The sequence below is a fragment of the Tursiops truncatus genome, chromosome 7, assembly GCF_011762595.2.
Source record: "Tursiops truncatus isolate mTurTru1 chromosome 7, mTurTru1.mat.Y, whole genome shotgun sequence".
In the NCBI taxonomy this organism is placed as follows: Eukaryota; Metazoa; Chordata; class Mammalia; order Artiodactyla; family Delphinidae; genus Tursiops; species Tursiops truncatus.
Window position 1 is genome coordinate 78,064,306 of NC_047040.1, and position 16,357 is coordinate 78,080,662.

General features: G+C 35.1%; 1 protein-coding gene across 4 annotated transcripts in view; it reads left to right on the forward strand.

The window, feature by feature from the left end:
• STAM2 (signal transducing adaptor molecule 2) overlaps window positions 1–12,954 on the forward strand; it is a 50,971-nt gene extending 38,017 nt beyond the window's left edge. For 3 of the 4 annotated variants that reach the window (XM_019922994.3, XM_019922996.3, XM_033860196.2), the window contains exons 9-14: window positions 752–834; window positions 969–1,056; window positions 2,034–2,088; window positions 5,890–6,043; window positions 8,633–8,802; window positions 10,282–12,954. In XM_019922994.3, the coding sequence (XP_019778553.1) occupies window positions 752–834; window positions 969–1,056; window positions 2,034–2,088; window positions 5,890–6,043; window positions 8,633–8,802; window positions 10,282–10,513 (782 nt within the window). In that variant the 3' untranslated portion in view covers window positions 10,514–12,954. The remainder of the gene's footprint in view (window positions 1–751; window positions 835–968; window positions 1,057–2,033; window positions 2,089–5,889; window positions 6,044–8,632; window positions 8,803–10,281) is intronic. The other variant, XM_019922995.3, reaches the window with a different exon arrangement.
• The last annotated feature ends 3,403 nt before the right edge of the window (window positions 12,955–16,357 follow it).

The window sequence follows — 16,357 nt, forward strand, 5'->3', positions numbered from 1 at the left end:
GGTCTGCTCCTTAGGGCATATTTGAAAGTTAGCCAAATATTTGAAATAACTGTTGGGACTTATAAGTTCTTTGGTTATATAAATTTTGATTTTAATTTTTTTTACTAAAATTTACTTTATTAAAATATAGTACATTATAGCAGTACTCCAGTGAGCATTTAAATAGTTTTTTGTATATGTATGTTTGTAAGTTATTTTTCAGCCTTCTGTTTCCTAGGAAAAGTTTCTGTTTTGTGTTGCTTTAACCGTTATCAAAGTTAGGTTGAAATCAAGTCTATTTTTTTGTACATATAGAAAATAATTTTTTATAGCAAGGAAAGAGTGTAGAAGTTGTTCATAGATTTAACTCTGAAATTAGCTAATTAGATAATACTCTGTCTACTCTCTCATATATATATATTCACCCTAGTGATAACACTTAGTTCTCAGGAAAGTGTCTGTAATGACAGTTCCCATGAATTGCTTACTTGTTCCTCTAGAATGTAAGTTCCATCAGGGCAGGGATTCTTATCTGCTTTATTCATTGGTGTATTTCCAATGCCTAGAACAATGCCTGGCACGTAGTAAGGGCTAAATAAATGGTTGTGGCATGAATGAGTGAACATACGTAATAATTTATATTGATTATGAAATGTGATGATTATTTAAAGGGTTTCCATTTTCTTATGGATAATCACAGGCTACTTATAAATTAATGACTAAAATACCAAAGTAAATACTAAGGAACTTAAAGTTTACTTTGTTTCCATAGCAGCTGTGGACAAATTGAATGTAATTGATGATGAAGAGGAGGAAATTAAGAAATCAGAGCCTGAGCCTGTTTATATAGATGAGGTAGGATCCTTCTTTTGTTTAATGGTTAAACTGTTGAGACTTAAAATGTATTATCCTTGAGAATGCTTGGAAAGAGTAATTTTTATTATCATTGAAATTAAAACTCTTTGTAAAGTGTCCTATTACTTTTTTAGGATAAGATGGATAGAGCCCTGCAAGTACTGCAGAGTATAGATCCAACAGATTCAAAACCAGACTCCCAAGACCTCTTGGACTTAGAAGGTGAATATTAGGGATTAATGTCATTTAATGTTTTAGCTATTTATAATGTCTTAAATTTCTTCTGCCTTGGGTTGCTTCCAGAGTTTAGAAATCTCTGGTGGGAAATAGACTGGTGTAGTAAATGAGTAAACATATTACTTAGAAGATGTTGCTGTAAAACTGCCTATCCTGTCCAGTGAAGAAGTCTTTGCTTTTCTGTAATATCACTAGTGAAATTTGCAGTCCAAAAAAGGACAGAATTAGAAATAACAGCATATTAATTGAGTCAAAATGTTCGAAATTCTTATTCCTCTTTTAATTCTCTTGTGTCGTAACTTTAAATGTCAAAATTATACATGATCTGTGTTAACTTTGTAATGCAGTTATTTGATGCATGCTGATGTGTCTTTTTAGTCTCTAAGAAATCTGAAACAAAACAAATGTCTTTATGTCTTTTTTAATCCATTGGGAGAAAAATCTCTGTGATAAATGGATAAATGTTATTAAATTTTTTTATGGAAGAAAGCCTGGTTATGAATATATAATATTATGCTATTGTATCAATGTTTACATTTGGAGATATATAAAATGTTTTATTTTGAAATGGCTTAAATAAATGAAAAAAGTTCATATCTAATCTGTACTTAATTACATATTTTATACACTGTGACTCAAATTCCTTTTACTTTAGCTAATAATAGTTTTCTAGGTATTTTTAAGATTTTTGAGGTAACTCCAAATTTCAGTCTGCAAACTTAGTACTTCCAGAGAACATGGTGGGATTTCTGTTCTGATTTTGACTTTGCCTTGGTCACATGATATTAATGTTGATGCTGAATAGTATTAAATTTGGTCTTTTATAGTACCTTCTCTAGCATAAACTTAATTCTCTTTGTATTTTCATGGTGTTGCATATGGTGCTCTGTTGTTCAAAATTTTTGAAATTGACTTAAACTGGTTTTTAGTTTCAAGATTTTAAAATATTTTTGTATTTACAGATATCTGCCAACGGATGGGTCCAATGATAGATGAAAAACTTGAAGAGATTGATAGGTGAGATTCTTCATGCAGGAAATAACAAATATAGTTTTCCTAAGTTTACTTGTTTTTGGCAGAACTTTAAGCTAGGGAGTTTTTGTGGAACTGTTCCAATCTTTTGAAATTGTTTCTCAGTTTCTAAAACTCTTACAAACTAATAGCAGAATGGTACTTTTGATTTTGGTGCAGTTTTTTTCATGGCAATATATTACATGCAGAATGATAGACTCCAGCTCTTACAGTGCCAGTCTTCCTTTTCCTACTTGGGCTGGAGTTGAGAGATAATGAGTTGTGAAGAATAAAGCACAAAAATGGGAATAGGGATCTTAGGCAAGCATTGTTTTGTTATATAATGAGAAGTAGTATTTGTAAAACTTTCAAATGAAATTTCCTATGTGTTTGTGACTCTAAATCCAGTGTATATACCTTCTGTTCTCATTTTTGTTCCCTGTATTTCTGTATCTCTGTTGTCCTTTTAATTTCATTATCCTATCTAGTCTTACACTTCCTTAAAAATAGTAGCACTGAAAGACAGACTGTCAGGGTTTTGAGCTTTTAACTTAATTTTGCTCCTTCTCTTATTCCTCAGAGCTTTCTGTCTGAAGTCAGAGGGGGCAGCCGTAGTGAATGGCAGACAAGGAAGAAGGCTTTAGTGCTCCACCATCCTCCCTTTCTGTTTACTGAACTTGTGTACAAAACAGCACAAGAACAGGAACTACTTTACTTCTTATCTACCTTTACCAGAGAAGAGTAGTAGCAGCAAGATTTTTTTCTAGTCACTGAAGATTATAATCTTTGTTCCCTGAGACTTTTTTTTTTTGTAAATTTGTTGTATTTTCTACAGAAATGAAAAATAAATCCCTGTCGCAGTAAATGAAATGATGGTAGCAGTTTCATCACATTTTATTGGTCTTATTTTGGAGAAAGCATTGAATATCTACCTATACATCTGTTACTTTGGTTTCATTGAAGGCATGTTAATGGTCAGTGAATAATCAAATGGGAAAGATTAAAAAGAAAGGTAGTATTATCTTAGGTGTGGTTAGGGGTGCAATTATTATAAACCTTTCTGAAGCCTAAACATAGTCTATATCTTTTAACCCAGCAATACTAAATACATAGGGATATATGCAAAGATTTACCTCTTAGAGTGTTCTTCACAGGGTTATTTATAACAAACTTGAAAGTAACTAAAATAACTCTTTTTTTCCCCTTAATTTTTATTTATTTATTTTTGGCTGCATTGGGTCTTTGTTGCTGTGCGCGGACTTTCTCTAGTAGCAGTGAGCGGGGGCTACTCTTTGTTGCAGTGCTCAGGCTTCTCATTGCGGTGGCTTCTCTTGTTGCAGAGCACGGGCTCTAGGCGCGCGGGCTTCAGTAGTTGTGGCTCATGGACTCTAGAGCGCAGGCTCAGTAGTTGTGGCACAGGGGCTTAGTTGCTCCGCGGCATGTGGGATCTTCCGGGACCAGGGCTCGAACCTGTATCCCCTGCATTGGAGGTGGATTCTTAACCACTGCGCCACCGGGGAAGCCCTAAAATGTCTTTCAATGTGAAATTGGTTTAAAAAGTATTCTACATCCATACATTCTACAATAAAAAGCATTACCACTGATAAATATCTATTGACATGGAAAGATGTCATGCTATATAATGAAAAAAAAAACTGAAGATATGACAGTATAATTTTATTTTTGTTGATAAAAAAGAATATCTTCAGAGAAAAAGGTCTAGAACAATTAAAAATTAGAGTGATATTTTCTGATATGAGTTAATTTTTTGAGTGAAAGCTCACCTGTTAACCAGTTCTCTCTTCAATTTCAGTTCCTGAATGGGCCAGCTGGCATTTTCCATTCCATGCCCACTAACTGCAGATGCATCTCCTGTTCTGGAAAATGCTTGCTGTTCTGCAACAAATTTTTATTGACTATTTACCTTTGTCAAACATTCAGAGATGAATAAAATATTGCTTCTTCACTTGAATGGATCATTGTCAGTTTGTTTTTCCTTAAAAGAAAAACAACTTTACTGTCAGAATTTAAAATTTTACATTTCATTTCTGTCATTGTACAGAATGAAATTTTGTAGCGTTTATCACACTAGGAAATTATATTGTGTAAACAATATAAATTAACCCCAAAAAAGTGTACATAGAGTTATTGAAGAGAGATCCATAGCTTGAACTTAACTATGTTCCAGGCTGTTCTAACGTTCTTTCCTTCTACCTTCCGAAAACCGTTTTCTACCACCTTAATCAAATTACCCTCTTCATTGTTCCCTCGTGTACCCTTCTCGTTCCTTTCACTTGCCTTAATTCACACTGTCCCACTGACCTGACTTAGCCTTCCTTTTTTTGCTTGGCCTCTCCATCCTTCCTCAGGTGCCAGCTTAAGTCCCAGCTTCTCCCTAAAGCCTTTTCAGTCAAATTAATCCCCTCCTCTAAACTCTTCTGTTCCCTACCTATTTCATTTAATTTTGCATTCAATATATGCTGTCTTACATCATTTGCTATTTTTCAGGTGCTTAGCCTTGTCTTCCTAGTAAGTTGCAGTCTTTCTGAAGGAGAGGACCACACCTTCTGCCTAACTTCTCTGTCCCAGGATAGTGTTGGGCACAGTTTAGTAAAAAATTTGTTTCTTTGGTATTATGTCTCAAATCCTGGAAGGTGATCTCAAATGTGCTCAGTCATCCTGCCCTTCTATGTTCTTCTGGTATTCATCAGTATACTGGGTTATGTGGACCAATTGCCTATGGTTATTTCTTAGTCACAAATTTGTCAGCATGGACACTAATTTCTGAAGCTTCCTGTATGATTTATAACTGGTATTTCTGAAAATAGAGTTTGACCTCCTTTATACTGTCACACATGCAAGAGAGGAAACAGCACTTTTTGTTTGTTTGAGACATAACAGTCTCTGATAGAGGAAAGGTGACAAGTCCTGACAGGACTCAGTCCAGGTCATGTATTTGGGAGCCCTGTGTCTGGCTGCCTGTGTTTGCCTCTTGTCTCTCGAGTCTCTCTGTGTACATATTTAAAAAGCTACATTTAATAAACAGACTTGTGGGTGCTTTAGGCCAGATAAAGTGGCCGTTCAGGGTACTTCCCAGGGTAACAGGCAAAACTGTACCAAGTCAAAAGGATTTGCATTGGAGTTCCTTGGGCAGATTTGAAGATGCAAATTTGAAAATGTTCTTATTTGGACCTGGTTTCACTCACTTTTTTGGAAGAAACCAGCAAACAAGCAGTAGAGACTAGTTCATTATATTGTTTTCATTTTCATTTTCAAGGATAATTATTCTTTTTTTTTTTTTTAATCCTTTCATGAGTATGAGCAGATGAAAATGTGTGTGATTTTGTTTGTGAATGTACTTTTATCTCAGTCATATTGTATTTCATAGCAGGCTCTGGGCCTTGCCTGAGGACTTTCTTCTACTAAGATTTTTTTAATTAAGGCTTGGACTCTTCCTAAATTTAGTAATTATTCTTCTTTGTAATTGAATTTCCAACAGAGACCTGTAACATAAGAAACAACATTCTCCTAGCACCAGAATTATGAATTGATTGCATTTTATGAGGTGTGGAAAGGAGTTCCCCTAATATTATGAAGTCATATCAGCCTAGATATTACATGAATTAAATAATTCCTCCTCCCATTTTCCCTTTTTGAATATACTTTCATATATATAAAGAACCTTTTAAAATATGAGTAGAAAATGTGGTAAATTTTTAAAAATAATTTATGTTGCTAAAAATTAAAAATATGCTTAAAATGCTTAAAAACTTTGAAGAGTATTAAAGTGCTTCCCTTCTATGTTAGGAAGCATTCAGAATTGTCTGAATTGAATGTAAAAGTCTTGGAAGCTCTGGAACTATATAACAAGTTGATGAATGAAGCACCAGTATATTCAGTCTATTCAAAGATCCATCATCCAGCACATTACCCACCTTCATCAGCTGGAGTTCCAATGCAGGTGAGCATTTTTGAGAACATTTTTCAAAATTTAAGAAAAGTTTTAAATTTAAAAAAAGAAAGCTTTAAAGCATAGTATTAAAATTTCTATGGTCTATGAATAACATTATAAAATTCACCTTTGTCAAAAAATGTTGGCTAAACAATTAGTGTTCACCAGGACAATTACAAAGACACTGATATTTCACAAATACATTTTAGTTCATTTATAACATAATGAAGAGACCATTAAATATTATGAGGGGAGTTCTGTTCTTCATAAGCTTTTGTAAATATAAAGCATAAATCCTTTATGTAAGTGTAAATCCTTTTTGTAAGTATAAATCCTTTGATTTAGGACAGTGCCTGGCATGTCACAATTTCTACAGATGAGGTACTGATGCTGTTCCTGTTGCTCAGCAAGCAAAATTTAACATTTCTTTTAAATTTCTGTTAAGATTTCTTTGACTTACATGATTATTAAAAGGCTTCATTAAAGAACTCATTTTGTTCTCAGATCATGCTTTATATTTTCTTAGATGCACAACTTAAATTGTGCATGCATAACATATATGATGCAGGCATATAGATGCAGGTTCCATGAGCCATTCATGAACACCATCTTTTCCAGAACTTTACACCTTTTCTGTGTTTCCCAGCTGAACTGAATATTTATTTTTATCAATATCCATTATTCTGAAACCTTTTTGAAATTTCGGCCAGTTAGTGGTTGAATTCAGAATGAGTTTGGATGAACAAATTTCATATTAATTTACAAAAACTGGTATGTAAAGGAGTGTGTGAAGGAGACACCAAGGAGAAAAGATAGAATATGGATGCATAATCTAGATGACTTGACACAACATAATTGTTAAGTAAAAAAAAGAATAGTTACCATGGTAACTCACATCGGACAAGATGCATTTATCAAATATGCCATGCCCTGAACTTTTGAAAATGATGAAAGAGTCATTACATATGAGGATAGAAAGAATTTCTGGGTGCAAAAGACAGCTGGAGTTTATTCAATATTGCTTCTGTTTTCAAAGAGTTATCTGCTGCTGCTATGAACATGGAACAAAAAGAAATGTTTGCGCCATTGTGTTATGGGACTGTGTATTGTATTTACTTCTTTGTGTGTCTGTAAAGGGTTATTTATTATTCCTATGTCAGGTTTTTCTGTTTAGTTGCATACTATTTACAGTCTGTGTTTTGCTAAGCATAACTCATTTCTTTAAAAAGCTAGCTTTCAAAAAAAAAAAAAAGCTAGCTTTCTGTCTAGTTTGAGTCTTCACATGATGCTATCTGTACTATTCGTGCATAACAGCATTTGAAATATTCAAAGTTCCTATTCTAATTTGAAAAAAAAAGTTCGTACTAAAAAAAGTTAGCGTAACACACCATTAATTGCATCTGTGAAGGCCACTCAGGAATCCTAACCTGCAGAAGAGGTCCGCTTCCACCATCTCAGCCTGTGGTCAGTGGGCTGTTATGTGTCTGCTAAGGAGGTAATATGATTGTACTTATTAATGTCATAGTTGATTTGGCATTTCTAGCATTCTAAATTTTCATGTCATTGGTCTTTGCTTTAAAAATAGCTTAGTTTAAAACTTATGGTTACCAAGGGGGAAGGGGTGGGGGGGGAGGGATAAACTGGAACATAGGGATTGACATATACACACTACTATATATAAAATAGATAACTAATAAGAACCTACTGTATAGCACAGGGAACTCTACCTAAAACTCTGTAATGACGTATATGGGAATAGAATCTAAAAGCAGGTGGATATATGTATATGTATAACTGATTCACTTTGCTGTACAGCAGAAACTAACACAACATTGTAAAGCAACTATACTCCAATAAAAATTAATTTTTAAAATGAGCTCAGTTTAAAACTGGAGCGATTGATATTTATTAAACGTGCATCGTTTTGATGCTGTATTTGGTAAGCAGATGGTAGATCCTGTATGTTACCCTGGAAATTAAGTAGGGCACATATAAATATTCACAGAGACTTAGACCTTTGCTATTTCTTAAGAGTACATCTCCTTTACCCATAGTTCTTCTTTCCTTTTGTCCTATCTGTCCTGCAGGCAGGATGAAGGAGGCATTGGCAGAGAGGGCCTGCACTCTGCCTTGATACCATTTATTCTTCAACTTGCTCTTTTAAGTTTCATTCTTAAGAAGTTGAATAAGTCACCTGAGATGGGGGTGAAGAAGGTCATCTCTCTGATGGTAACTTGAAGTGATACTGTGCTGCCCTTCAAGGGAGTATATAGTTTTCTGTGGCTCTTCAGCAAGACATGTTACTTAGTAATAGGCAACCTGGGTGGATTCCAACGTGCTCCTTAAAAGTACACCACCTCCCTTCCTTTCAACCCCCTGCAAAATAAAAGAACAAGTAAATCATAAATTTCCATAGATTTGGCACTGTGATTTGGAAGCACTTCGCTTTTTATACTAGGGTGGATAGATTGGTAGAATCAGATTGCTCCCCAAAGAAGTATAACATTTTATTTCATTTAAGTCTTTTAAAGTTTTAAATGAATTGCTAGGTAGTTGTTTGGGAGATCAGTAAGTCAACTTTTTCTCTTTGGTTAATAGACATATCCAGTTCAACCACATGGTGCAAACTATATGGGTCAAAGTATTCACCAAGTCACTGTTGCCCAAAGCTACAGCCTAGGACCAGATCAAATCGGTCCACTGAGATCGCTGCCTCCAAATGTGAATTCCTCAGTGACAACACAGCCTGCTCCAACTCCGTATTTAAGGTGAGTGTTTGGGAGCTGTGTTAATTTTGTAATTACATGCATTAAATTTTCACAGATTTTCAGAATGAGAATAATTAGACCCTTCTCTTTATAATAATAGTGCCCTCTTTTGCTATTGAGATGAAGTTGTAGAACTTCCCATTCAAGATCCCATGAAATTGGAATGGTGCTGTCTTAGCTTTGTTAACCATACTGAGATGGTGCCTAGACCTGGCTTATGGTCTGGGTCCCCGGGACAAAATAAAGCTAACTGTCCCTTACAGGACCCAAGCCTGTACTTGGGTCCTGTAAGGGTATACTTAGCATGGTGCTCTAATCAGCCTAGTAAAGTAGTCCCAGACATATTTTAGGAGCATGTACTCCTAAAAATCAGAAAACTTTTGTTACTTTGACTCTTAAAAAGAAGTGTGTTTGAGCTGTGGAATTTGTAGTCTAAGTTTTCATACTAACTTCTATTCTGAAAAACATGTTTAAATCTTGCCTTCTGTTAACTTTGCTTAACCACACAAAATGTTTATTCAGTACAGTCACGTGTAATGATTTGTAAGGTCTCTTCCCAATCTTAAATTCCATGTGTATAAATTTTAGACATTATCTGGAAATTAAATAAATCTGTTGGTATTGGTGTTTGATTAAGTTAAAATGTAAAAATTTTGTTATCCTGGGTGACACTAGGAATTACAGAGAGAAAAACGAGTATAGACATTACTCGTTTTTGGACGAGTATAGACATTAATCCTCCTATATTGAAGCAGTGTATTTGGTGCATTTAAAAATTATATATCTTTTATAAGATATGCTATAGTAATTACAGGAACAAATGAAAGTCCTGCGATTTGGTGTGACTTTTCAACTTAGTGGGGTTTTGGGGGTTTTGTTTTGTTTTTGTATAGTGTCAATAAGTAAACTATAGGTCAGGACTATTTTGAGGGTAGATTCAGGACCCTATGTGGATTACATGTTCTCCCTGCCTTTATTATTTTTATGTAGGGATTCAGGTTAAGCTATCCCGGGCAGCTTTGAAAGTGCCCTACCAAAGGAAAGTATAAAGAGTGGGTGAGGAATAGTGGTCTCCTCTGTGCTGATCGAGAGAAGAGGGAAGGGAGAAAATGGGCTGAGGGTGTACTTGAGCCGGGGTTTTGTTCTCATTGCAGCTGGCCAAGGACGCCAGCATCAGAAACAATCTGCGTCTCCTCAAAAGATTTCTAAATGTTTTCCGTGAGAGATTTTGGAGAAAACAGAATTAGATAGGCCGTATAAGCCTATATTTTATTTCTTTTTGAGTACTTTCTTCTTCCCAAATATAAAAATTACATTAACAGTATTGGATAGCTGGAGTAGTTAAATCATAATCGGAATAGTAGAGGTATATAAACTTAAAGAGACGGAAAAGACATTTTTATTTTCTCATGATGATTGATCTCTGACCGTAACTTAGATAAAGTAATTATGGTTTTCTTTTTAAAATTTTGTTTGTAGTGCTGGACAAGACACTGTTTCCAATCCTACTTACATGAATCAGAACTCTCACCTTCAATCAGCTACTGGTGCAGCTGCTTACACGCAGCAAATGGGGATGTCTGTGGATCTGTCATCTCACCAGAGCACTACTTCCAGTTTGCCGCGGTCGGCAGGCTTTGCAGTGGCAGCTCCAGCTCATTCAGTTTCACAGCAGCAAACAGATTACCCTCAGCAGCAGCCTCTCCTTTAAAAACAAACCAAGCAAAAAAAAAAAAAACAAACAAAAAAAAACAAACCAAGCATTTTCTTGAAAGCCTTCCTAAGTGTACTGCTTGACCCTTGTGATTGTAATCTGAAAATATTAAAAGAAGAAAAAAAATTTTTCTCAGCTCAAAAGGCCCATGAATAAAGCTCAGAAACGTATTTTACTCTAACAGGCCATAAAAGGTTTTTTCAGTCCCAACTTGTTTGAGGTCAAATTTTTGATGAGAGGCAGCTTCAGGTTCCTTCCAGTTAGTTTTTTCTTACTTTCAAATCTCTCTACACAAATCTGGACAACCAGTAAGTAGCCTTATGACACTAAACAACATGACATAGGAGCGTATAAAGAAACCACCATTTACCCCTAAAATATGGTAATTGGGAGAGCACTGAAATGTTTAAGTATTTTTTGTCTGCATATTTTTTTTTCAGAGTTTCCCACACATCATTATTTTAAAAGGCAAACATGTTTTTGTGTACGCTAGCTTCCCTACATATTTCCTTTGGCTTCTTAAATTGTAGTTGTGTTTGCAGTACTGTCAGTTTTGCTTTCAGTGGTGTGTTGAGTAGTAATTAGCATATAATTGTCTACAGAAGCAAGAGCACTTTGGGAGGAACAAAAATGTTTTCTGTTATTATCAGTGAAGACCATGTAAATGCAGTTGTGTGATAAAGCATTTAGCCAGTCCCCCAGGCATGCCAACAAGTGGGCTGAGGAATGCCCCACAAAACATTTCCATTCCCTGGAAAAAACCGATTTCTTTTCCTACAGGCTTCCTTGGCATTTAGAATTGCCACTAATGACCTTTTCAAGTGATTTTGGCCATTCTCTAATGAAGGTATGGTCAGTTTTTTTGTTTGTTTTGTTTTCCTGTAGTGTGGTGTGCAGAGATGCTGCATTCCCTTTTTACAGAGTATATGTGAATTTAAGCTATGAGACATTCCTAATAATTTGATGTGATATATATACCAAGTGTGGATGATGTGTGTTTTTATTGATGTTGTTCTTTTAAAGAGATGATTTGAGTACCACTGGTATGCCAGACTGTTGAAAATTTTGGCCATTCCTTTCAAAAGTAATCCTGAGCCTGTGGAATAATAACAGGCAATGGCTTTATAGGGAAGCCATCAAGACAGTTTTCCTGAAGCCTATGTTTTAAAGTGAGTTTATAGTGCTAACAGATTCCATGTACTTTAGGAGTTCGGTAGTAAACCAATAAGGATTGTTTTCTTTCCTAAAAATTTGCACACTACTGCATCATCTGCCAACTTTTTAGATAACACAACATGCAAATACATATGCTTACAGATATATGGTATTTAGACTGGGGGAAAACAATGGACATAAGTTTTGTTTTTAAAAAGTTAATTTGTGGGAATTCTCTGGTGGTCAGTGGTTAGGACTCGGCGCTTTCACTGCTGGGGCCCGGGTTCGATCCCTGGTTCGGGGAACTAAGATCCCGCAAGCCGCCAAAAAAAAAAAAAGTTAACTTGCATGGAAGCAAGATTTCTATATTGTTTTTTAAAGAAAGCCCTTAATCTTTCTACCAAGAATCCGTTTGAAGACAGTACTCTGGAAATTTTTGTCATTTATGTAGTTACAGAAATTTGATTATAAGTATGTTCCTTTTTCAAAGAAACTGTATATTAGAACAAAATAGTCTTATGTATACTACTTGGTCTACATGTAAAGGGAAAAACAAGCAGTATTTGAAAGCCCAATTTCTGTCATTGTCTTATTTCAGGTACAAGTAACTGGAAAGAAACTTAACCTTTCATGTCTCTGTTCTGTTTTTTATCCAGTATTTTCCTTCTATGTGAATTCAATTATATACTTATAAAAAATTCTAAAATGGCACCTTACTTTTTTGGAAATGAATCTTCTATTCTTTAAAGAAAACAAAACATAAAAAACATTTACAAAGCTGCTCTTAATAATAATTAATGTTTGCATATATATGGAAAATCTTATTTTTCCCCCAAACAATATTTAATAAAGTTATTTTAATGTTTGTGTAAATAATTCATGTATAATTGTGATCTGAGTTGTAAAAGCTTAATTCTGTATAAGTCTTTGAAGTAGAATAAATACTGCACACCCACTAAATCGGGATCTGCCATTTAAGTTCACCTAATGTAGTTTTGTAATGATATAACATGCAACATGTATATAGTGTATATTGGCATTTAGCAGTGAAATTTTATACATCCAGAAGTTTCTTCTCCCTTTTAAATTAAAAATTATTTTTGCCATACTGTAATGAATTTTGTGTTGCAGGTTGTTGATAGTATAAAAACGTTATTGAATCTGTGTACTGAGATGATATTTTTGGTGTTAATAAGAAACATAGGGTTGTTATTTTTCTTTCTTTTTCATGATCTTATGGATTGTATTTAAGACCTGTTTATAATTAAATGTTTTCTGCCAAAGGAATTGTCTAACATCAAATTTCTACATTAGGTTCATAGGTTTATATAAAAAATAAAAATAACTTCTGCTTTTTCATATTGTATCTTGGTACATTAGAAAGAATTCCTGAAAATTTATAATAAAATTAATTTTCGCTAATGTAGGAAAAATTTCCCCTGGATGTTAAACTGTATAAAGTAGGATATGTTCTTATAGTTTGGAAAATGTATGGTCTATCAGTATTGTCTTATAATTTGGTAATTTGTTTATAAAATTACCTGAACATTAAATAATTATAATATATCAACTAGGAGTTGATACTTGACTACGTAACAAATTTCACTGTAAATTTTTGAAGATAGTTATAGTTTCATTGTCCAAATTTTTTAAAAAATTGATTATTAGATGTTAAAAAAAATTATGGCTTAAAGATTTAAAAAGCAAGTTTTTCTTAGTAAAAATTGTAAGTGTCAAGGCCCCTGACTTCTAAGAGAGGATTTATTGAATTGTCATTATGATGAGAAAGCTGAAGTTATTTTTGTAAATAATAAATTGTAAATAATATAGCACCAGTCTGTCATGCTTTGTTTCTGTCAAAAGGCATTTTTCTTATTTACTTACATCAGTTTTAGTAAGTAAAGGGAGGACTCAATTCTAGGGATTTGATTTTTTTGTTAATTTGATTTATTTTTGTTTGAAGGTTAAAGATTTTTGTTTTTACGTTTATTTATTTATTTTTGGTTGCATTGGGTCTTCATCGCTGTGCTTGGACTTTCTCTAGTTGTGGCGAGTGGGGGCTGCTCTTTGTTGCAGTGCGTGGGCTTCTCATTGCGGTGGCTTCTCTTGTTGCGGAGCACAGGTTCTAGGTGCGCGCGCTTCAGTAGATGTGGCGAACGGGCTTAGTTGCTCCGCGGCATGTGGGATCTTCCCAGACCAGGGCTGGAACCCGTGTCCCCTGCATTGGCAGGCGGATTCTTAACCACTGCACCACCAGGGAAGCCCCAAGATTTATTTTTTAATAAAGCTTTCTGCAGAAGAACTATTCTAATTTTACCAAGCCAAATTTGAGTTTGCATCTTTAAAAAACATTACTGTGTCAAAAAAAATTAGGTTGCTTACGTAGAGTAGTGGGATGAATAGTGTCCTCCCAAAATTCACGTTCACCCAGAATGTCAGAATGTGACCTTATTTGGAAAAAGTCTACAGATGGAAGTAGGTAAGGATCTTGAGATGAGATCATCCTGGATTTAGGGTGAGCTCTAAATCCAATGACAGGTGTCCTTATAAGAAGAGAAGACACAGAGACAGCGAGCAAGTCATGTGAAGATGGAGGCATAGATCGGAATTATTCTGCCACAAGTCAAGAACTGCCTGGGGCCACCAGAGCTGAAGGAGGCAAGGAAGGATTCTTCCCTAGAGACTTCAGAGGGAACATGGCCTTGCTGACACCTTGATTTCAAATGTCTAGCCTCTAAAACTCAGAAGAAATCAGTGTTTTAAGGCACTGTGTTTGAGGTACTTTGTTATGGCCGCACTAGGAAACTAATGAACTTGGATAAAAGTGTACAGCAAAATCTGGATACCAAGCATTCCAAACTTTTACAAGATTGGTTAAAATTGTCACGAGTTCTGAGACAAATGTTTGTAGCCCAATAGCAATCTTTTATTATCTTTTCCAAACTATAATGAAATTGCATGGATAAATGAAACTAAGACCCCTGATAATCCCATAATCCCATTTTTAGTGATTTTTTTAAAAAACATCTACATTTCAATTATTGCTTTCTTTATGCCAGAGGTGTTAACAAGATTGTAGTTTATGCATTTACTATTCACTCTTCTCCTCTATCTTGAGTAGTGGGTATTGAACGAAAGGAGAAATGTTCAAAGGCAAGCAGAGGAACAGAAGAAGAAACCAGAAAACTGGATTGGATATTCCCCAGAAAGGCTACTGAAGAATGGAGTTGTGTTCTTATTTTATACCATTTAATATACTCATGAGGAAAAGAAAGACTTTCCAATATCTTTATCCAATAAAGATAATAAAGATATCCAATACAGCAAGTCAGTGACCTCTACTAATTACATGTGGTCTAGGGAGCCTGCTACCTTTAAAAAAAAATTGAGGTGAAATCATATAACATAAAATTAGCCGTTCTGAAATGAACAATGGCATTTAGTACATTTATAGTGTGCAGCCACCACCTCCCAAAATTAGACTTCTTGTGTCTCGCTGTTTTCACTTAATATAAAGTTTTTGAGGTGCATCTCTATATATACCATAATATGAGGTTCATATACCACAGTTTATTCATTCATCTGTTGATGGATACTTGGGATGTTTCCACCTTTTTGCTGTTGTGAATAGTACTGCCATGGACATGCATGTACCTGTTATTTGAGTACTGATTTTCAATTCTTCTGGATCTATACATAAGAGTGGAACTATTGGGTTATGTCGTAATTCTATATTTAATTTTTTGAGGATCTGCCAAACTTCCACCAACAGTGCACGAGGGTTCCAATTTCTCTACATCCTCACCGACGTTTATTTCCTAGTTTTAAAAGTTATAGCTCTCCTGGTAAATGAGAAGTGGTACCTCATTGTGGTTTTTGTGTTTCCCTAATGATTAATGATGTTGAGCATCTTTTCTTGTGCATGGCCATTTGTATATCTTCTTTGGAAAAATATCTGTGTGAGCCCTATGCCCACTTTTTAATTGGATTGTTTGTCTTTTGTTATTGAGTTGTAAGAGTTCTTTATATATTATGGATACTAGACTCTTACTATATACCTGACTTAGATCTAGTTTCTTCCCTTCTATGGGTTGTCTTTTCACTTTCTTTTTTTTTGCGGTACGCGGGCCTCTCACTGTTGTGGCTTCTCCCGTTGCAGAGCACAGGCTCCGCATTCGCAGGCTCAGTGGCCATAGCTCACGGGCCCAGCCGCTCCACGGCATGTGGGATCTTCCCGGACCGGGGCACGAACCCGTGTCCCCTGCATCGGCAGGCGGACTCTCAACCACTGCGCCACCAGGGAAGCCCTTTTCACTTTCTTGATGATGTTCTTTGATGCACAAAAGTTTTTAATATTGATGGAGTCCATTTTATCTATTATTTTTTTGTTGCTTGTGCTTTCGGTGTCATATCTAAGTTCATTACTAAATCCAAGCTCATGAAGATTTTCTCCTGTTTTCTTCTAAGCGTTTTATGGTTTTAGCTCTTATAATTAGGTCATTGATCCATTTTGATTTAGTTTTTGTACATGATGTGAGGTAGGACTCCCAACTTCATTCTTTTGCATATGGGTATCCAGTTGTCCCCTTTTGTTGAAGAGACTGTTCTTTCACCAGCTGCTTTTTGACACTGCTATAACGTACTCTAATGGTAGTCAGTTCTAGAACCTAAGTCCTCCAACTGCAA